This window comes from Excalfactoria chinensis, chromosome 5, assembly GCF_039878825.1.
Source record: "Excalfactoria chinensis isolate bCotChi1 chromosome 5, bCotChi1.hap2, whole genome shotgun sequence".
Taxonomy (NCBI): domain Eukaryota; kingdom Metazoa; phylum Chordata; class Aves; order Galliformes; family Phasianidae; genus Excalfactoria; species Excalfactoria chinensis.
In genome coordinates, this window is record NC_092829.1 from 32,570,170 (window position 1) to 32,592,884 (window position 22,715).

General features: G+C 38.5%; 1 protein-coding gene across 1 annotated transcript; it reads left to right on the forward strand.

Moving 5' to 3' along the window:
* Window positions 1-1,323: 1,323 nt before the first annotated feature.
* Window positions 1,324-20,590, forward strand: PLA2G4F (phospholipase A2 group IVF). Its single transcript, XM_072338307.1, has 20 exons — window positions 1,324-1,434; window positions 4,862-4,934; window positions 6,651-6,787; window positions 7,520-7,648; window positions 8,909-8,949; window positions 9,550-9,592; window positions 10,619-10,685; window positions 10,996-11,165; window positions 11,425-11,538; window positions 11,991-12,028; window positions 12,810-12,945; window positions 13,417-13,553; window positions 14,723-14,945; window positions 15,455-15,569; window positions 16,377-16,514; window positions 18,118-18,225; window positions 18,739-18,933; window positions 19,259-19,425; window positions 19,990-20,176; window positions 20,361-20,590. Exons 1-20 carry the CDS (start codon window positions 1,324-1,326, stop codon window positions 20,588-20,590), a joined length of 2,559 nt encoding a protein of 852 aa, XP_072194408.1.
* The last annotated feature ends 2,125 nt before the right edge of the window (window positions 20,591-22,715 follow it).

Here is a 22,715-nt window from a genome sequence, read left to right on the forward strand (position 1 = left end):
AGGGTGGGTAAGCCTGATTCAAATGCAATTGGGCACTCACAAAATAAAACAAGTTGCCTCAATTTTGCTTTAATTCATGGTCATGAGCTATATTACATAAATAGTGCTTATGATTCTGCTTTTTTAGCAAACTAAACTCAACAGGCCTCTTGACTTCCAGTGTAATGGTAAGCTGAAATGTAAAGAAAGCACTTTTTCAAATGTGTTCACCATAGCATTTAATGCTTCATGAAAGTTTAAAGCAATAACTGGCTATTTTGCACTGGGATATGTTTGCTTTTTTGTTTGTAAGTCTCTGATTGCACTGACTAGTACTGACTTGTTTGTACTCTAGACACGAATGCTTATGCTTTATTAATTTTCTTAAGTTCTAATCTAGTGACTGACACAACAGGAAGTGATTAATTAATGGGATCTTGCTAGGAATGTGTCACGTTCTCGTGTTTGTTGGTGACATGGTGCACTGCTGGCTTTCATATGTCTGATACTACTGTCTAACTATTGAAGCATGTACGTTTGTCTCATGCTTCAGTTTAATAAAAGCCTCCATGTGAGCCAGCTGCCAGCAGCTGCTAAAAACCTCATCACTTCCAGCAGTTACTACTAAGGTATTTCTTTAAGTGTAATAGATCTAGGATCCAATCCATTGTACAACGTTTCAAGAAACTTTGGTGGAAGAATAAGGGAGGATGGTGCTGTGGGGAAAGGTGAATAAAGGAGGGGCTCTGACAGACTGCTCACATAGTGCAGGGTTAGATGTGGTGTTGGATTATTGTTCTCTGATGTGTCCAAAGCCAGACCAAATCACATTGCCTCCATTCAGGGCTCTCTGAAATGTCTTAACAGCTACAGTCAATGATAAATTCAAGGCTTGCAAGACTGGAATTTCTTTCTATTTAAAAATATTCTTTGATTGTGGATGGTTTCAAACTCTTTCCAAATTCCAGCACAATTCCTAACTAAGGTCACTGGAACTCCAAAAGAAAGTCTGCAATGGGAGTTTTGAGATTACAGCCTTAATGCAGCAATGCTTCTTCCTAGCCAGAGCTCCCGTGTCCAGTGCTGCTTTGCTGCAATCTTCCACCACTGAAAAACCTGCCAGTGACTCTTAGAACTGGGCTGTTTGACAAGTGCAGGCCACACCTCTGCTTTGCAGCTGGAACGAAGCCCAGTCCGGTATGAAACTTCAGACCAAGCCTGTAGTAAGTAAGCAACTCTTCGCAGCCAGACGCCTGGGGATTCTTCTGCGTTTGTTTTTTGTTACTATTACCTTTTTTTTTTGGTCAGATTTTCTTCTGAGACAACAGGCCATTTTTTTTTTCCATGTTCCATGGGGTGCTGCGGGGCTCAGTTCCACCCAGAGTGCTGCCTTTTCTGGCAGCCGTGCTTTTCCAAAGAAAGGAGAGAAAGGAGAGTGGATTTTATCACTGTCGGGTAAGACAAGCTGTAGCGCTGCCTTTCAGACAGTGTTCCTTACCTAATCTGTTTGGCAATGACTTTTTTCATACGCATGCAGTAGCAATTACTCCTTGTGGCGATCAATCACAAAATTTATAACTGGGGGAAAGATTTGGCTAACTACAATGCTGATGTAGATTCCGATTTTCTTTTGTACTCAGTCTGTGGTCTGAGTGAAACAATGCAGGCATTGATCTCTTGGTTCCTTAGATTCTGGGGGACATGTGGTGATACTTCACAGGGGGGAACTCCTGCATGTCACGCTTCTCATCAGTAGAGATACAAGGGTTCTTATGTGTTTTCTTGAGAAATATCCTTGATTACTTTTCCCTTTCATTTTCTTATCTACCTTATCTCACCAGGCTTTATACTTCGAGGTAGACAAGGATTAATGATGACTTACACCATCAATTTATAATGCAGTACAATCACATTAGATTACAATGTGGTTACAATTAGGTTACAATGTGCTTGTCCTTCAGCTGATTTTTATTGATCATTCTATTGTCTGAGATGGAAGGCCTTACAACCTCAGTTTTGAATTGCACTCAGCTGTTTGAGAAAGAGCCTTTGCTCAAACAGTCTGATCTATCATATTACCTGCCTCTCCTACTATAAACCTGGAACTTAAAACTGAGGTGACCATTGAATGTAACAGGATGGTTTGCTGTCTGTATGCCACTGCTCTACCATGTGCTTTGTGATGAAAATGATTTTGCTGACCTGATGTGTGTTATTTAGTTAGTTACAAAATAAGCAAAGTAATATTGGCTTAATAAGTTAAACAAATAAAATAAAATGTTGCTCACTGACTATTAAGTAATCAAGACAAGGAGGGAAGTAGCTCAGCATTTGGCCTTGGAAAATTCAGTGTAATCAAATCACTTTAACAAACGTTACAGAGTTCAGCACAGAATACTTGCAGGCCCTGCATCTAAGATAACTTGTTTTACAGTCCCTTGCTGCTGCATCAGCACCCTCAGTTTAGATGAAGAGTACAAACAGTGGTTAAAAGTGGGAATTTAGTCTTATACCTTCACATAAGGATTTCAGGGTTTTTTTGCTACAGGAGCAGTCTCCTGAACTCTGAGAAAGGGATGATTTTTGAAAAATCATTGAACTGCAAGTTAGAAATTGGCTGCTTGCCTGTGTCTTTTACTGAATGCCTACGTGCATTTCTTGCCTATCTTTTCCTAGACTTGTTTGGATTGACCTTCCCTAATAGTTTCTCGAATAGTTGTGCTTCATTGCTCTGTAAGCTCATCTTAGGGTGTGTTACAGCCTTGCTACACCTTGGCTAAAAGTTAAATATAAAAGGTGAAATAGGAGGTTCTGGCATACTGATAGCAGAGTAAGGTACTGTTGCGTTTATATGCCTTTAAATTATGGTCTGAGTGAGGGGAATATATCCTCAGTGATGTAATTGCTGGCTACAAATAAATGGTTGTCAGAGACCTTTGGAAAGGGACTTCTGAACTTGTGACTATGTTGACAGATGGTGTGCAGTGAAACAAACCATGTTCTATCTTGGTGGAGTTCTGTGCTTCCTTTACTGGTAACATCTGAATTCAGGGGGATAAACTATGTTAGTGAAGATTGCATTGGTGGCAGCAGTGAGGGTGTAGCTTTGCCTCTCAGCAACCTAAAGAGTTGTGGAACCTGTAGGGGGTCAGTGAGAGTAACCTGTGGAATCTTGTATTCCTTTCTGTAGTCCTTTCCATAGCTTGAGGAGGCAGAAAGGAGGGCAGACTTTGTCTGAGAAACTGCCCTGTGGTTGGGAATAAATAAATGTGATTGGGAAAGGCTTAAAAAATGAAGAAACTGCAGCTGAGGTGCAGAACCTGGGATAAAATTAGCAGTGAAGTCACAACTTTTTGCCAGAAAGAGATGAGGATAGGCAACATTTTGAACGTGTTGGAGTTGCAAATGAAAGCTCTCTGATAGTAGTGGCAATAGGCAAATAAGCTCAAATTATGTTGTTAAGTTTTATTTGGCACTTGGCTATGAAGAATGTTAGGCTATGCATGTAAATTTAACCCTTGGTGCTCACAGTGGGTGTCACTCAGTACAAAGCAGTTCAGTGTACTGAGTGTCTTAGATTTTCTGTGTTGCTCAAGCCCCGTTTTGTAAAAGCTACCAAATGTCTTAAGGTGGTAAGAAAGAAATATAAGGGAAAGCGCACAAGTATGCAACAGCCTAACAAGTATGGTACAATTCCATTTATTAGTTGGGGAACATTCAGGAGCAGTTTGACAGTTGAGGGTTCGTTGTTAATTTTTATTTCCTAATCAGTGATGCCAAAAGCTAATGTATTTATATAACATTTTTCACTCTGTAGCATTTTGTTGTAAGCAAAGAATGCTACGGAATATAGTTGTCAATGAATGCTTAGTTTATATGAAATTAAACTTTGTGGTCTCGAGTTAACCATGTAGAAAATGATAACTGCGGACTTAGTGACCACTTGTGGAAAACATCATAAGAACAGAAAAGATTTGTCTAGCTGGCTATTGTTATGGTTGGGTTCATGTCATAATTGAATGGCATAATTCATGTTCTGTTCATGAACCTTATACTATTGCTTTTTTCCAATCTCTGCACCAAATCATTTCAAGCCATTTTCTGTCATTTTCCCCTGCCATTCACTCACTCCTCCTTCATGATCTTCTAGGGTTTAGTCAGGTATATATTCTTCTTCACATCTGGCCATCTAGAAACTATTATTACCTGCCTAAAATAGCTGTATGAATGCTTTCCCGAACAAGGATTACATTTCAATCAGTGCTGGTAAAGTGACGTGCACTTTTTATAGTGTTGATACCAGTAACAATTCCCAATGAATAGCAATTTGAGGTTTTTCTTTCTTGTCCAAACTGCCATGAAATTTGTTTCCACAAGGAAGTGTCTTTTTCTTCCTTATTGTTAACGTATGCTTTCTACATACTCAGATAATGCTATTAAGATTCTTGCCATGTCTGCTATTACTCAAGCATGCATGTGTCCTTGGCAAGCCCTCTTAACAAACTAGTCAAGTCATTATTAAAATTACTTGAGGAGTTTCCAGTTTCGTTTTACCCTGCAGAAGGAATGAGCTAATGAAGTAAATAAAAATTGACCTGTAATTAGAGGAAACCCTAAATCAGGGAATTATTGTTTGAAGTCTGTGGGGACCTTAAGACATTGCTCATTGCCATGCTGAAAGGGAGCTGAGTTGCCTTCTAGCCTCCTATAGCCTTCCTCCAGGACACAAAAAAATACTTTGTATTATTCCCAAACTGAATCATTCATTGTTTGTTTTTGTCTGGCTCTTCTGGTCCTTTCTTCTAAATTGTCATTAGTGTGGTTACAGAATAGGTATTGTAATTGAGGCACATGCTGACCCATGTTCTTCCTTTCTTTTCAGTGGGAGAAGCACCCTTACTACAACCTAACAGTAAAAGTCCTCAGAGCAAGAAACATCAAGGGTACAGATCTGTGTGAGTATTTAGTAAAGGGATCAAGATAACAGATTCTTTGTTCAGCAGTCGTCTGCAACACAGGTATTATTGTTATGGGTTCTTTTTACCTATGCACTGTATTGCCTTGGCATCTAAACAAAGGTTTCTATTGTAAAGCCTTACCTATATTTTAAAGGCTTAATCTGAGGCCAAGATACAGATTAACACCTTTGCTTTATGGAACAAAACCAGGTGAGTCCTGGTAAGGTTTATTCTCTGCTTTTTTTGCATGTCCTGTTGTGGCCTACTCAGTGTTCTTTGTCTGAGTTCAGCACTCAGGTTATGGGAAATGTTACCCTTTCCACTGCTGAACTGTCTTCCTGCACCCAGAAGAAGCAAATTTGCACTTAAAAAATTAAAGAACTGGAAGCTAGAATTTGTTAGCATTGTTTTCTGTCATTCATCTGAATGACACAGTCACCGATATGTTTTGGGGGTGAATTGGCTGGAAAGCAGTTTGGCAGTAAACAAGTTGAACAGGTGTCAGCCGTGTGCCCTTGCCACTAAGAGGGCTGATGGTATCCTTAGCTGTGTTAGGAGGTGCCAGCAGGTCAAGGGTATGATCCTTCCACTGTACTCAGTACTGGTGAAGCCACACTAGAGTGTTGGGTCCAGTGCTGACCTATGAGAGAGATATAAATACTGAAGTCTAATGATGGGCCACTATGACTAATGGATTGGAGCATCTCTCTGATGAGGAAGTCTGGGAGAGCTGGAAGAGAAGGCTCAGGGTGATCTTATAATTGTGTACAAGTATCTGAAAGGAGAGTGTTAGGAAGATGGAGCAGGACTCTTTCAGTGGTTCCCAGTGACAAAACAAAGAGGCAGTGGGCATGAACAAACACATTATGTTCCACCTGAACATAAGGAAAAGCTTTTTGTGGTGGTGTTTTTTTTTTTTGTTTTGTTTTGTTTTTTTGTTTTTTTTTTGTAATTGAGTGTGACTGAGCACAGACACAGGTTACGCAGAGAGGCTTTGAAATCTCCATCCTTTAGGGTATTCAATACTGAAGATGGTCTTAGGCAATCTAAGAGACCCTGCTTCAGCAGAGTGCAGAAAAGATGACTTCAGAGGTCCCTCCCAGCCTCAGTCTTTCTGTGGTTCTTCTAAAGAATGTAGTTATGTGACTGAAGCCAAACAAATAATGTGGTCTGGTAGTAGCTGTAGAAAGTTCAGAAAATGAGATAGCCATAAAGGAGTTATCTTAACTCCTTTTCTACTGTAGCTGCCTTGTTCCTTGGTGTGGTACCACTACTGGTTTCCTGTTGCAAAGCAAAACTCGAAAAATTATGTAATTAAATATATTGTAATATTATAATATGATAAGTCATGTTTCATAGGGTAGAAGGAACAGAAGGAAGTTTTTAAAGGTCATATTAAATTAACAGGATTGAGACAGCAAGGAAATGGTTTCGCCTTGGTCCTGGTATCAACGCTCCTTTTCTGAAAATAAATTAAAAGCTTTATGGTTTGAATGGATGAGGAAGAGAAATACTGACACTTAACATATTACTTACATTTAACAATCTACTGCTGTTTAAAACTGTGAACTTCAAAGTATTTGAACTACAAGTCACATCTTGATTTTGCACATCTTTATTCTGATGCAGTGCAATCAAGAAACTGAAGAGCTCATGGGAAAGGTCGAGATTGAGTAACATACTTTTGTTGTGTCTCTGAACTCTCTGCTCTAGTGTCGAAGGCAGACTGCTATGTGGAACTGAAACTGCCCACTGCATCTCCCCATGTCTCCCGAACTCAGGTTGTTGACAACTCTGATAACCCAGAGTGGAATGAAACATTCCAGTATCGAATCCACAGTGCTGTCAAGGTAAGGAACATAATTGGTGAAGCTGGTTGAACTATCTGAAGTTGTGTGTTGGCTTGCTTTAGTAGTTCATTCAAAACCAGGGATCTTCATTACCCTCAAAAGCAGAGGGAGATATGTGGTGATGGTCATCTTCAGTGGTACCAAAAACTGTAATATCCATCTGGTAGTAACCACCATCTTTTCCAAATAGCAGCTAGAATGTGCCTTAAATGACTTTGTGATAAAACTCAAGAAAGGGAAGTTACAACAGTATCTGAGAAAGCTGATGGAAATTTCCTGATAATGCGATTTTCCAAGGTTGTTTGTACTTTCACATGGCAGCTGTTGCCTTCTTGTAGCTCTGCTTACCTTATACTGACTGTTGTTTAAGACTCCAAGTTCAAATCACTCTGTCACTTATTTCATTGAGTCCTATGATCGAAGCAATATAGACAGTACTTCTGCTGTCTGAGCTGAACAAAGCTTTCAGACTGACAGCACTGGTTCTCATAAGTAGACTCTGACAGTTTTTGAAGGTATTGGTTTTAGCATGATGCCACTGTTCAGAAATAAGCACTGCCAAACAGAAGCTTTGTGCTTAGTTATTCTTTAAGTCCTGCTGGAAGTGGTGAATTCCCTTCAGAGAAGGAAAAGGTATGGGGTACTGATTAATTTATAAAATGTCTATTGTTTACACCTACTGAAGTTCACAGAAGTGGCTCTCTGTCTTCACTTGAGTCTGTTTGGTTTTAGAACATTCTGGAATTGACCCTCTACGACAAGGATGTCCTAGTCAGTGATGAACTCACCTCCATTGTATTTGATGTAGGAGGCATGAAGCTGGGTCAGCCCCTGCTGCGCACTTTCAAGTTGAACCCAAAGGTTAGTCCTCAGCTCTGAATAGCTGCAGCTCATATTACTGGAGTGAGGCAGTGCATGCTTGTTTATCTGCCTGTTGCAGAAGCCAGAAGGGGAAAATATATCAACAGATGATGGTATTATATATGGTCTTACTGTCATCTGAGATGTTTTGGTGATTTATTTTTTTTTAATGTGGATTCCACAGTCGTTGGGGTGCTACACTAAACAAAACTTGGGATGGCTGCTGTTTCACAGAAGCTGTTGAAACACCTTTGTAGGTTTTGGCTTTTTCTTAATATGCAAAAGGGGCACAAGCTAGGCTTAAAATGAACTGAATTCACAGTCTGCAGTACTTTTGTGAGCTGCAGACTACCTTATTTATTTGATCATTGTCTGTTTGCAGTAAGGTTTATTGCTTCAAAGGTTACTTCTGTGTCTAGTAACTCAAAAGCTTATATACAGGATGATGTACAATTACATTGTAACCCAGAGTGGAATGGAACATTCCAGTATCAAATCCACAGTGCTGCCAAGGTAAGGAATATACTCAGTGGAGCTGGTTGAACCATCTGTCGTTGTGTGTTGGCTTGCTTTAATAGTTCATTCAAAACCAAAAGCAGAGGGAGTGCCTGACACTGATGCCTGTCAGCTGCTCTCAGTCCCTATGGGTTTGTTTATAGCCTTGCAATATGCCAGCTTGTTTCACATAGGTAAAGTCATGTCACCAACCTGAACTCTTTTGACGCTGCTTCAAACACGTTCCTATGATAGATCTAGATTACAGGTTTCTTGAAAAATCTGGCCTCAGAGCTGTTGGTACAATCAGAAGTTGAGGTTTGCTCAAGTTGACTTCTGCTTAGTTATTTTGAAAGCTGATCTTGGTCAACCATTTATTGCCTGCTGTGATGGGAAAAGATTGCTGAGTCAAAGTCTATACAAGACAAAAGAAAGGCAGCATTGAGCTTTGGGTATAAAGAATTAAAAATAAACAGGAGGGAAAAGGAAGTCTCTTGAAGGTGCTGTTTTCAGAGGCTGAACTGCAGTGGTACTTGAGCCAGATAAGTGGTTTTTGATTAGTGAAGTAATGGATCTAGGAGCCAACACTCATTCGTCTCATGATCACACATGTCTATGTTTAATATAAGAAATGCCTGGAAGAAGAAGTATGTTTAAAAGAGCAACAACAATGAAAAAGGCAGAATCTGTAAAAGGAGAAAAAACTTAATTTCTTGGGAAAGCTTGTCTTAATTGTATTTAAGGGTCACACTTCTATTTTTAAAGGATAATGAAGAACTGGACGTAGAGTTCTATTTGGAGAAATGGTGAGTCTTACCTGAGGAGCTAAATGGACCTGTACTCTTGAGAGGTGATTTCTGTTGCTTTTTGTGTGCAGCATAGGCTTGTTCATATAAAGGCTAATGCACAGTACTTCTCTCTGTTGCTTAAGTCGATCACCAGTGGCTGACAGCAAATGTCCTTAAAGTGCAGCCACCAACATGTGTTGAAACCAAAGAAGAACTTAAAATAAATAAATAAATAAAAATCTACTTTATGGGAATAGCAGCACTGCAAAGGAAGGTACTTCAACATTCTTTTTTCATGAGCTAAATCAGTTAGGATTGAAAAGTTTCCGTTCTTAAAGTATATGTATGTTTATATTGCAAGATTAGATGTGTGGCAGTCTATCTAATCTCAGTTAATCTTTAGGTTTTCAAACAATAGCATGCTTATAGTGGCAGAGGAATTTCTTTCAGTAATTTCTCCTATTGCTCTGTAACAGAAAATAGTGTCAAACTAGTTTGCTTATATCTCCTGCATCAAGGACCTTTTTTTCCTATTTTTATCTAGACAGGTAGCTTGAAACGTAGGTTAATGCAAACTAAAACCAAAATTCATGTGCATTCAATCTCTTCCTTTCACAGCTCAGATGCTCCTACAGAGGTATTGACCAACGGAGTACTTGTGGTGAGTACACAAGTCAGTTATATACGTACTGAGATTTAAGTTTTTGAAACTTTAAACTAACTCACAGTTTCTCTCCCCCCACCGTACCAAGTGAGACTATTTAAAAGACATAAAGGTGTTTTTGGAAGGCTGGTGAATCTTCTGGATGGTCCTGAGTTTTCTAGCCTGGATGCTGGCTGGGTACAGCCTTCCTCCTTAACACTTCTAGGATTTTTTTCAGTGCCATTTTTAAGCAGGCGATAACCCTTGTGATATTTTTCTGTTCTCTTGAGGAAAACAAGCTTTAAAAAAAATAAATCAGACTATATGTTAAAAATACATCTCTTTTCCCCAAAGCAAAGAGACTCAAATGATGATTTTTTAAAAATTAATAAGAAAAAAAAGAATGGAAACTTCTGTTATTGTCAAAAGGAAGAGTTTTAACCTTTATTCATGAAAAAAAAAAAAAAAAAAAATCTTGTTTATAGTGGTACAATTCTGCAGAACACTTCACAGTAGAGAACCCCTTGTATTCATACTTACCTCTGCAAATCAGTCCTCTGTTCAAGCTGTGGAAAAATTTCCTATCTTTGTGAGCGGCTATGACTGACTAAATATCTCTGGCTGTTCTAGAAGGGAGGCTGATCACTGGTTGGTGCAAGGGACTAAGTTTCTTGAGAGCATGGATCATCTGGTACGGAAAGTCATGGCTGAATTTATGAACTGATTTCTAGGCTCTGAACAGATTCTGAGTGCATACTCACACATGCATTTAAAGAGAGGCGAAAGAAAAGGTGAACTTGCCCATATGAAGTGCAGGTTGCAAAGAAACAAAATAGGAAGAACGCTTTTGGTTCTGAAACGAATAAATTATCTGTTTCTGTTGAAACTGTACTCACTTTATATTTGGGCGATTAGTGTAATCCCTAATATCTTTTTTGATATATTGCACTTGTAAAACTGATTCCTACAGTTGCGGATGGATTAAGCTTCACCTAGAAAGAGAATTCAGACCTTGTAACCAGAGCTGATTTCTTCTTTTTGTAGGTCCATCCTTGTTTGTCGCTCCAAGGCACTCTGAACAAAGAGGGAAAAGTGAAAGAGAAACAGCAAGGTATGATTGCCTTCAGGGTTTAAGGATTACCTTCTTTTCGGCATGTTTCTTCCCTGGGAGAGAGAGGACACTTGATTCTGTCTTTATAGTGCATTTTTACTTACTGATTGCAAAAGTGACTTTTTAAGTTAATTTAGTATTAGAAATAAACGCTGAATAATATTTAGTCACTTCCATTGGGTGCCTTCTGAGAGAGATTTTGAGTCTTTGCTTCTGTTTTCCAATCTCAACTACATTTAATAAAAGTATCTAATTTGGAACATTTAAATAAATGGATTCTGAAGTCTGAACTAATTATTTTAACACACAGGTAACTGTGAGGTCAAGCTGTCTGTTCCAGGGGCATATCAGAAGCAGTTGTGTATTCCTTGGAGTCTGGACAGTGAGGAGGATCGTGGAACCTCCTTTGTCTTTCATGTGGACAAAGAAATGCATCCAGAACTACAAGTGGAACTGGAACAAACCGTACCTTTCCTACAGGTAAGCAGCTATGCTGACTGCTACAAAGTTTATATACACTTTTAAGGAAACTCACCCTGAAACCAGCATCTCCAGTCCATGCAAAAGCCTTTAAACGTAGATTCAAGATCCTCAATTTCATCATAAGAAGGTCAGGCATCTTTAGATGTCAAGGGATGTCAGTTTTGGATCTACTGGTCAGGTATGCACAGATGTCAAGAGCAGTCATACCATTAACAATTGTTCTGGAGAGCTCAAATGGCATTTTGTTTCTGATTAGGACGGAACGAATCCTAATGTTGAAAAGCATTCTACAGTTCTAGGACGGGGGACTGTGCCACTTCATTCCCTTCCAATTGGAAAAAAAGTTGATAGAGTTGTTTCTCTGGGAGAGGTAATGTGAACGATTTTTGTTTTTTAACATGCTTCAGATGTTGCCCTTCTCCTACAGGCATTTCAAAAGTTAACTGTGATTCTTAGGAGTGCTGTTTTCTTGTAGCTCAAGAACAATATAGCAAGCTCAGTGAAGCTCTTTAAAAAATATATTTTCATGAATGGGTCTTGCAAAAACAAAGTTAGTAGAAATGTCTGAAATATCAGAGGAGAAAAGCAAGAGAGGCTTGTAGAAGAAATGAATATGCTTAGAGAACAGAGTGAAAACATGTTGGTTTGCCGTGGCGACAACTGAAAATGTCTGAAATAGATTGAAGATAAAAATGTTCCACAGATGTGGGTGAGAGTGCTGTTCCTGTTAGTATCTGGTAGCAATGCTGATGTAATAACTTATAGTTAGTAGTACCACCTATGAAGTTGTTATCAATTGCAGTATTTGTTCTGTTTTTACAGGGAGAAAATTTGGATATAAGTTTGAAAGCTGAAGAGAGGTGAGTGGGAAATTCGGTGATGTTTAAAATGAGAGAAGAGCTTTATTCTTATAGTGAAGGACTGTGCCTGCTGCTCCGGGAAGTGCCCCTGTCTCAATGCATCTCTTGAGACAGACTAAAGAAGGTTGTTTTTCTTTTGGCATATGATTATCCTTTATGAAGGTACTTCCTCGGAGATTGGTTTCAGTTCTGCTGAAACTGGAGCAAAATTTTCTGGTTTTTTACAACTTAAACTCATAATATATGGTTAGCTGATGTTCTAAACATTACATAACTTTGATAGCTGCAGATAATTCCCAGAATACACGTGGTGCTGTGCTGACAAATAGGAGAGGGCAGCTCAGAGTGTGAAGAGCTGGGATGGGTGCAGGGTGTTCAGGCATTTGTTTTACAATTACTCTCTCTTTATATCTTCCTTCACATTAATGACATGATCTCAGTTGCTCCTTATATGATCTTTCTTCAACCACTGAGAATTTTTTCTTCCTTTCTGTGAAATTCCTCACGCTTAGGCTGAATGATTGCTTGACACAGATTGCGTAATTGGGCACTAAGGAAGAAATACTGCAGAGAGGTGTTTCATTTTTAATTCCAAATAATCTTGTTAGAAATAGCTGGTCTTACATATTACAGGCAACTTTTCAAGTGACAGTCATCTAATAGTTTGATCCAGTGACTCAGATCACCACTTAGAATATACTTCCAGAGATCACTTTTCCTTGGAAATTACAAACCTTTGAAAACTTTGTGGGTTTTTTTGTTTCCTTAATTTCTATTTCAGCACTTGGGATCTAGATGTACGACTGGGTTTTGACCTCTGTAAAGAAGAGAGAGATTTTGTGGACAAAAGGAAGAAAAAAGTTGCTGAAGCACTGAAGAAGGTTCTTAACTTAAAGCAGTCCCCCCAGAGAGATGAGGTATTGAGCACAGTGAGAAACTGATAAAAATCCTTCGTGCTTTGCTAGTAGTTAGCAAGGTGTGTAGGATTCTTTGCCTGTAACCAACACAGTGTGGCTCACAGTTACCATGGGAGATCTCTGCAATTTTTCAGTTTCTGAAGTCTGGAATCATTGTTCTGTGAACTTCAGGTGCTCTTATGAGAAATGGTACCCTTTTATTTTTTTTCTTATTCTAGAGTGTATTTTGTGGCATGCAAGTAAATGTGTGGTAATATATGTAACAATTTCAGTAAGTCACTGTTGCTGGAATTGCTGCTGTTTTTATAGTAAACAATATATTTGAATTACAACACAAAGTGCTGATTGAAATCAAACCTGAAATTAATGTAAGAAGATATTATTAAGATATAATAGGATTAGTTCTGTTTAGCTGATGATTTACTGGCAGTTCAAAAGCTTGTGACTGACTCCTGCATTTGCTGGCTGCAGGTTCCAGTTGTAGCAGTACTGGGGTCTGGAGGTGGGATGAGAGCACTGACATCATTCTATGGCAGCCTAGCCGGCCTTCAGCAGCTGGGCCTTCTGGATGCTGCAATGTATTTGAGTGGGATTTCTGGCTCTACTTGGTAAGCTGTGTGCAGTGCTGATTCCAGAAACTTAGTTGAATGTGTTAGAGTTTATGCAGTAAAGCAGTAAATTAGTCCAGAACTGTAGTCATCTGTAGAATTTTGCCATCTGTAGACAATGAAGCTAAATATTTCATCAGATCCCACCTGAGAATTCTGTTATCAATCCTAAAATCGTCCTAAAATCTATTATCACTTCTGACCCATACGGCTATTGGCTATATTTATAAATCTACTGATCTGCAAGCATGGCAATAGAGTATTTGAAATTATTACCTTGATAAAACGGCTGTGTGTTCTCTCAGGAGCCTGATTTCAAAAGATTTCCCTACTTGCTTGCTGTTGACAGGAAGGTAACAAAGATGCTTCAAGTCTGGAAACACATCTGTGCAGACCACTATGTTCCTACCTTCCAAAATGGTATATGCAGCTGTGTAGGGGGATAGTGCTGGCTTTAGTAGTCTGGAGCAGTGTGCTGAGGTGTCAGACATGGTTAGAATGTTTTAGTAGATTAGTTCTTAGAGTACGTAGTGAAATCATCCTTTGTATAGGTACACATTGTTTTCATAAAATGATTTCACTGAGGAGTTGTGCAACTTGACAGTATAATCCTCTCCCCTTCCAGCACTATGTGCAAACTGACAATAATATTCCCTTCTTGAGCTTTGTGCAATAGTGCTGATTTATGTGGTATTCTTGCACTAACCTCTTGATCTGGTCCACACCTTCTGATTCAAAGCCAGACTTAGAAACAAATTTAGTTATCTGCTAATCAAGCACACAAACTAGTTTATCGTTTTAACGAGACCTATGTTTTGATAAAGGTTATGGCCTTCATTGCTGTATGCAATAGCAGTCTTGCTGTCTGCTAGTTGCTCAGGGTTGTTATGGACTGGAGTTAACTCATGTTTAAGAACATATACGCTAACGTCTGATGTTCACAACATCTATGAAAGGTAGGTTAGCAATTAGGGTGAAGCTGCCAGGTCTCAAGGTTTTCAGCATGTTAAAGCATGAAGATCCATTATTTCTATCTCTTGATGATCTTTTAGCTAGTCTTCTCAAGCCAAGGAGTAAGTTTTACTCACAGAAGTAATAATATCTAGCTAAAATTCTTTGCTTACATAAAGGCCATTTTTACCAGTGATATTTAACGTAGGTATTTTCAGGTGTTTATCAACGTTATATCAAGACCCGAACTGGTCACAGAAGGACCTTCAAGATGCAATTAGCAGAGCTCAGAGGGCTGTATCCAGCAGCAAAGGAGGGGCATTTTCCCCAGAACGACTGAAATACTATTTCCAGGAGCTGAGTGCAATGGAGAATAGTGGACGGAAAGTTTCCTTCACAGACTTGTGGGGCCTTATTGTGGAGTATTTCTTACAACAGAAGGTAAAAGAGTTAGCTTGGATGTTTGTCTTCTAGTTGGGCCCTTTGCAGACCTATGTGTTAAGTGTCAAGAAACTAGATTCTCTCCAGCTTTGTAGGGAGTTCTTGCTTCTGTTTGCCTCAGTTTTTCCAGCACATTTTTTTGGCGAAGAATTATGTAGCTTTATATATTAGCACTATAGAAAAATCGAATGTATGTTTGGAATAACTTGTTAAACTAATAGCTTTTGTATTGGATGTGTTAAGCCTGAAAGAATGTTGGTGTTGGTTTTGCAAAACTGTTTCACAATGCAGTATTCACTATACTAATTGAAATCAGAGGAGTAATTAGCTTGGTAGTAATACCTGGCATTCTAAATATCCTGACAAAACCTAACCATGTGCGTAGACAGAAGGAGGAAAGAGGACTTCGAATTAGCACTATTGCTTCATGCTAAGAAACAGCTTCAAATTCTTCAAGTGTGAGGATAGAATTTATCTTAGTGTATTTCTTCTACCTTGCTTGTACCCAGGAAGATTCATCAAGGCTGTCTGATCAGCAAGAAGCAGTGAAATGGGCCCAGAACCCTTATCCTATCTATGCAGCTGTCAATGTGAGACCCAATATTAGCAGTGGTGATTTTGCAGGTATGAACATAGAAGCTTTATTTTGGCTTGCTAAAGTCCATAAATTCAATTCACCTGTGCAGCTCCAGTCCTAATCACTTCTAACTTTCAAATGTGAGACATCAAGAACTTGTAGATGTAAAGAGATAAGGACATCAGTGCTTATATATACCTGTGTACCACTATTCACCTTTTATTTTTCCATTGTTATTCTTTTGTTCTGGGGAGAGATGTGTATGTGTGAAGAAAAAATTTAAAGCAGAACTTGAAGAACAATGAATTTCACTTGTAAATATTTTTTGAAAGCTTTCGAGCATGAGGGTCATTTCAGTGTGCAGACAACTCAGGGAAGCCTAACGGGGTCAGAAGATGTGAAATTAACACTTTAAAAGTTGATGGCAAATAGTGAGCAAAACTGAGAAGAGTGAAGTAGTTTCCCTTAGATGTGATGAAAAAGGTTTAGAGTAGAGTTGAAATAGGAAGGATATTTCTGTAGTAACAAAGTCAAGATGGAGTGAAATATTTATATTATATATAATTATAATTATAATTATAATATATATATATTTTCCTGAAACTAGGAAGAAAGGAGGTTGTTTTGAGTCAATGAAACTCTGGACAAGAGTTTATATTAATGATATTTATCTAATATGGAGGGTCACTGGAAAGAGTAACAGGGAAAACCGCAGTGATAGTAAAAGAAGTGGAGCTAGATTCCCCTCCCCCCTCCTCCAATCTGGGTGAACATTAATTTCAGTAGTAAAGTGTTTATATGTATGTTTACTCAGAGGTGAGCAAGTCCTCATTGATCTGTTGGCTCTTTCTTAGAATGGTGTGAGTTTACTCCCTACGAAGTTGGGTTTCGCAAATACGGGGCTTTTGTCCGAACGGAAGACTTTGACAGTGAGTTCTTCATGGGAAGGCTCATCCAGAAACATCCAGAGCCCAGAATCTGTTTTCTACAAGGTATGAACTTTACAGCAGTGAATAAAACTTCTAGAACTCATCAACTTTTAAATTTTGATCTCTTCCTAAAAATCTGAAGGGGGGAAAATGTCAAATTCTTCTCCACAGGTTTAGGCACTGTTTAATATTATAGTATTATAGTCCTATATTCCTACTTGTGAAAACAGATAAAAGCAATGGTGTCCCATTACTTTTATATTTGTACTTATAGGAGCTAACATTCTCCGCTGTAACATGCTACTTCATCCCATTAACATCTTTTCTATTCCTTATCTATGATATTTATTTAATGGGTGATATCTGTTTGGCAGAAAATTGTTTGCTTTCTGTCAGCTTTATATTCTATGTTATTAAAAATGCCTCTTAAGTTTGCTTGGGTAGAATACTTTTCAGAACCTGAACAGGATGAAGTGTTTGGAGTATTAGTTTAACGTTTGGTGATAAGCTGAGAGCTGACATGTTGCTAAGCAGGATGTATGTGGTAAGCAGAGATTGTTTCCCCCAGATAAAATGAAATTCTTGTGGGAATAAATTACTGCAGATGAAAATCAAGGGCAGGCAGGGCATGGTGGGGATGGTCATAGAGGGCTACTGCTTTCCTCAAAGTTGAAATGAGTTATCCTGTGCTTACAAATATCTTCATTTTACATAATGTTGTTCTTTTCCAAGGTTTCTTTGCACTTACTGCATACTTGCCTGTAAGTGTTGTGGAGCTGTTTTCCTAGAACTAGCGACTGGGTTTGCCTGAGTAACAAATCGATTCAATCATGCTATGCCCCTTATAAGTTCAGTGCAGGAGATGAGGCAAAATCAGATTAGTTGCTAGAAATGCTGCTGTTAGTGAATTCTATAGGACTTGTTAGGCTGGGGTCTCCAACTTCCCTTTGTTGTGATCATAGGTGTCCTTACAGGCTTTGCATTGAAGGACTGTATCCTGTTTGAAGCATTTCTCCTTGAGGATGTCTACTGGCAGGCAGTGACAGTCTGTATACAAAGATATTATTTTATTGAAATCCCAGTCAGGAACACAAAGATTTGAATTTCTGATGTCGTGTTTTTGTCTGATTTGGAAAAAAAATAAAATAAAATAGAAGAAGTAAAGCTAACGTGCCAGAAGTATTTTCTTTCCATAACTTTGGAACACAATAGTAGTTGCTTGAAGCTGGAATTCTTCTGTTGGTTCAAAAGATCTTAAGGCCCAGCAAAGCTCTTAAAGCTTTCTAAAAGCTGCTGCTCTGATCGGACATTCTCATGTTGATGATATACAGAACTTCTTTGCCTGTTCAATTTTGCTTGGAGTCTGCTCCGAATACCATGGTGATCTGTCTCAGTAGGTTTGCATAGGAAACTAGGCACTAAGTCTCTTATAGCTACTCACATCTCTCTACCCAGTCTACTGTTGATCCTAACTGTCAAAAACTTCCTTAGATCTTTTCATTCTCTTTGCATCTTTTCTCAGAGAAGAGCTTCTCTTTCATGGAAGTTTCTGTATTTACTGAATAGTGGGGGTCAAATGGCAGCCCTCTCCTTGGCAGATGGCAGCTGAGTTACAAGCCTTTTATAAGCCTTTTAATTATTGAAGTGTTATTCATTTCTCCTGCAGGAATGTGGGGCAGTGCCTTTGCTGCAAGCTTAGATGATATCTGCTTGAAAGTGGTTGGTATAGGACTGAGCTTTCTAGATCCATTCAAAGATGTTATCAAAGTCATAGGTGAGAACAATCTTTGAAATTGTTGGGTTTTTCTGAAGATTCCTGGTTTTGGAGTGACTGTAAAAAAAAAATAATGTGACTCAAAAATGTCCTGCATGTTGTTTTGAAGACTAGCATTTCCTTTTGTTCTGTGTATTAATCCATACTACCACACATGGAGAATAATGGTAGTTTTTTTTACTCTGTATTCTTTTTTCTATTTTTAATTTTAATTTTTAAATCTGACCTTGGCTATAAACTTTGTCTAGCATGGGAGATGGCTGAGCATGTTTTGCAGTTCAGGGGGTCTTAATAATGAGAAAAGAAAGACAAAAGCTATACAGCCTCAAAAGAGGAGAAGGATAAGTTTTCAGAAAATAAAGCAGATTTAAATTTAATTACGATACTTTTTAATTAAAGGACAATGTCAGCCTTAGGACAAGTGGTTAAGCTTTGTAGAAAAGAGGTCTGATTGAAATGATGGAGCTGCGTGAGCATTTGCAATGCATTCTGTACCCTTTGTGGCTTCTGTAGATGACTGCAGAAGATTTCATTTCCGAGATCCAACACGGCTGAAGACTCGCTTGATTGTACCTGGGGGCCCCTTGTTGCAAATCTTCCAGGATTTCTTCAAGTCCCGAGTCACGTGTGGAGAGACCTTCAACTTCATGCATGGATTATATCTTCATAAAGATTATGTTAAAGTCAAGGAATTTGTGGTTTGGAGAGGTAAACGAACCCATATGTGTCTGGGATGTAAGATAGGATGTTAATGTTCTGTAACGGGCAATGTTTCAGAATGTAAGAAAGACTGACTTTGTCCCATTGAAGTCAGGGAAATTATCACTGCTTATGTCAAAGCAGAAATTTGATCCACTGTCATATTCTGTCATATGAGGCAAGATCGTTATCAGATTTTCATGAGCCAGTCTCAGTACGTTATGTGTTTGTTTGTTTTTTTTCTTACTTTTTCTTCTAGTATTCTATGTTGTTTATAGTCAGTGGTGTGTAACATAGCATTATAGTTACTTGTGTTACTTGGAGTGTCTTCCAGGCACTCATCTGGATGCGTTTCCCAACCAGCTGAGCCCCATGGAAGAGAACTTATATTTAGTGGATGGTGGCTTTTCTATCAACTCTCCCTTTCCGCTGGTACTTCAACCAGAGAGGGATGTGGATGTTATTTTGTCATTCAATTTTTCCTGGGAAGCTCCGTTTGAGGTAAGAGACGCAGTACTATTACAGGAAGATAAGAGTGCAGAATCATGTTCACGATGACAGCAGATCAGTTGATGTTGAATGCAAGCACTGCTGAAAGTCTGTGTTAAAATGAATCCTCACAACTTTAAAGTGCTGTTGTACTGTGCTTTTTACTCTCAATCATGAGGAGATGACAACCACGCAATTCAATTCAGAAGTTTATCATGTTACCTAAAGTAAGAATATTTGCTTAGTTCATAAGATTCTTGTTGCAGTTGGTGACTTTGTTCATGCAAACAAGTTTTCCTGTACATACAGATGCTTATTTTTTAAGTGCAGAGGAGTTATGCTTTACTACTCTGGATATACATAAAAAGAGTTTCATCTGCAAACTGTTGATGTTTGGTAACAGTTTTAGTTCTATTCTTCTTCTGTATCATCAGCCGTAGAAATTGCTTTGTGCAGCCTGGAAGATGGATTTCTGTCACTTATTTTGTGAAAGAGCCTCTGCCTTTGAAGACTGTAATTACAGTTGTAGCAGTTGGCTGCTATTCTATCAGAATGATTCTATTTCTTTGACAACAGGTTTTAGAGCTGACTCAGCAATATTGTGAGGAGCGAGAAATACCTTTTCCAAAAATCAAAGTGAGTGAGGAAGATGAGAAGAAGCCCAAAGAATGTTATGTGTTTGTGGATGATGATAATCCAAAGGCTCCCATTGTGCTTCACTTCCCATTGGTCAATGACACCTTCCAGAAATACAAAAGTCCAGGTAAGGAGCTTAGCCTTCAGCTTCCAAGCACTTTGGATTATAAAGGAGTTGAAATCCCTGAGGAAGAAAGTGTTTCTTTCTTTAGGGAAAGAATTGTGGTTCAACTGAGCAATTGACTGTGATATCCTCCTCACATAAAAGCACAAGCTTATTACAGCTGGCATATTGTTTTGTCTTGCTGCAGGAGTTAAACGTGAGTCAGAAGATGAGAAATCCTTCGGTGACTTTGTCATTGAGACCAAAGATTCTCCTTACCGTACACTAAATTTCACCTTTGAGTCATATGATTTCAGCAGGTTAGTGGAAGTGAATCGCTACAACGTTCTGAACAGTAGTGACATTCTCTTCAAAACCCTGAACCTGGCTCTGCAAAGGAGAAAGCTGAAGAATGTCATCAATACAGCCAATGCATGAGCGGCTTCCATCACTGAGAATAAAGACAGGCCACAGTGTTCAAACTGGAAACTGTCTTTCTGAAAAGGGAGTGGAGAATGTGACACTGAAATTTCACTCCAGGTGCCATGCTCTTAGAGAAACCTGAGAAATAATGATGTTGTACAGAGCAACAGAGCACGTTGCTATGTTAAACAGGAAACAGAGGTATGTTTGTGTGGTGAAGAGTAGAGTTACCTAGCACAGGTTCTCATCCTAACAGTGGCTAATGACTAGAGAAATCCATGCATGTAGTGCAAGCATCTGGAGATAATCTTCAAAATTCCACTGGTTTGTGGATGAAGGATTTTTTTTGTCAAGGGTGTATGAGGAAATGTTGATTTCTTCCATACCTTTCTTGCTTTTTGAACCTCCATGGAGTGTAATCATTTACATCATCTGGCCTTGAATTCCACTCACTGTAACCATGCACTGAGAGAGAAAATGTGTCCTTTTGCTTTCAACTTGCTACTGACCAATACCTATGTATTTGAAAACATAGGAAGGAAGACCCCTAGAAAGAGTCTGAATTAGATATAATTTTTTTTCTTTGTGCTTTCATACTTGCACTTGTGATTCAGATAAACCTTTGCTCAGGGAATCAATTTGTGTGTTTTCATGTTATAGAAGCATTGTTGGTCAAGGCAGGAATGCTTTATAAATGTCAATAAATAACATCAGGTGGTTCTCTGCTGAAGGGTGGAACTGACCTCCCTTTGCAGAAAGCTCACAGAAAAGGACTGCATTATAGCACTGGATAATACCTAAGACAAAAGGCTGGCGAAGCAGTGTTGTTTACTGTTTAGGCTTTTACAGTGATCTGTAAGTACTGATTTTGTATTTGAAAAATGAAGACAAGAATTTTTTCTTTTCTGAAATGATGTAAAGGCTTATGGTTCTTGATTTCTTTTTTATGTGTTCTTCTTTTAATAAATCTCACTTTTGATAACCTGCTTTTCACAATTATTCTTATTAGTGCTTTATATATATTTCCTTTTTATTTCAAAAAGCAAGCAGAATATCAACATAACATATGGCACAATTTCTTTTTTTACTTGACTGTAACTGATGGAGTTGGAAAGCACTTGTCCATTTCTGGTTGGTGTTGCACAGTAGAAGACACCTCTTCGTTATAAAGCTTCTGCTTAAGGATGTGTGACTCACTTTTCTGATCTTTCCTGAAAGTAGGTCTTAATTTTTAGATGCTTTGAGCAGTTAAACTTGATTGATATCTGGAAGGAAAGTCCTTAGAACTTGCTTCCTTAAGCTGAAATAAAAGAAACAGCAGTTGAAGTTGCTTTATTTATTTATTTATTGTTATTGATGCCAGTAACCTCTCTGCTCTGTAGGATTTGGACATCTTCAGTATATGTTTGGTGATGTTTCATATATCTTTCCATGCAGAATTTTCAAGTGTTCTCATCTCAGCTGCCTTTAAACCTGATACTGTGCCTTTGCATTTGTAGAGAGATTGGAGTTTCCTTTGTTCCTCCTGAGCTAGTTTTTCTCCTGATGTGAATCTGAATTCATGGCTTGATTACTTGCGCTTTCTTGCTTTTGAGGTTCTCTCCTAATAGGAGAGGTTTTAATGCTGTGGGGGTGTGAGTATTTATACAGCAGGATATAGGTGGGAAGATGGAATGTTACTTGTGAAACCGGATCTGCTCAAATTTGCTAGGTATGTACAAAGGAGTCTTTTAAAGTACAGCTTCTCAGAAAGTTCTGCTACAGTAGCAGTGCTTCTCTGTTGTGAAAAGATGAGGCCTTAACAGTTCATTTTAATTTGCTGCCCTGATGTGTAATTAGCCACCTCTCTTGCAACAACACATTACAGTGGGACTTGTCCACAGACAAGTCAGTGCATTCACAGCACTACATGTATTCTTCAGTCTTAAAAATACTTCCACTGAGAAACTGGAGGTGACAGAATTAGAAAGGTGAAGATTCACTAAATTGTGCTAGTGAACTGAACTGACTCACATTTAGATTACAATCGCCTCATTTTGTTGTCCCCACAGCAAAAGTTCTCTCTCTCTATATATATACATATACATATATATATATATATATATATATATATATATATATAAGAACTGTTTTAAAAGTT

Coding starts and splice junctions, on each gene's coding strand:
- PLA2G4F (XM_072338307.1), top strand. CDS start 1,324: ATGTTCCATGGGGTGCTGCGGGGCTCAGTTCCACCCAGAGTGCTGCCT. Junction 6,788..7,519: donor GAATCCACAGTGCTGTCAAG/GTAAGGAACATA, acceptor GTTTGGTTTTAG/AACATTCTGGAATTGACCCT. Junction 19,426..19,989: donor CCTGGGAAGCTCCGTTTGAG/GTAAGAGACGCA, acceptor CTTTGACAACAG/GTTTTAGAGCTGACTCAGCA.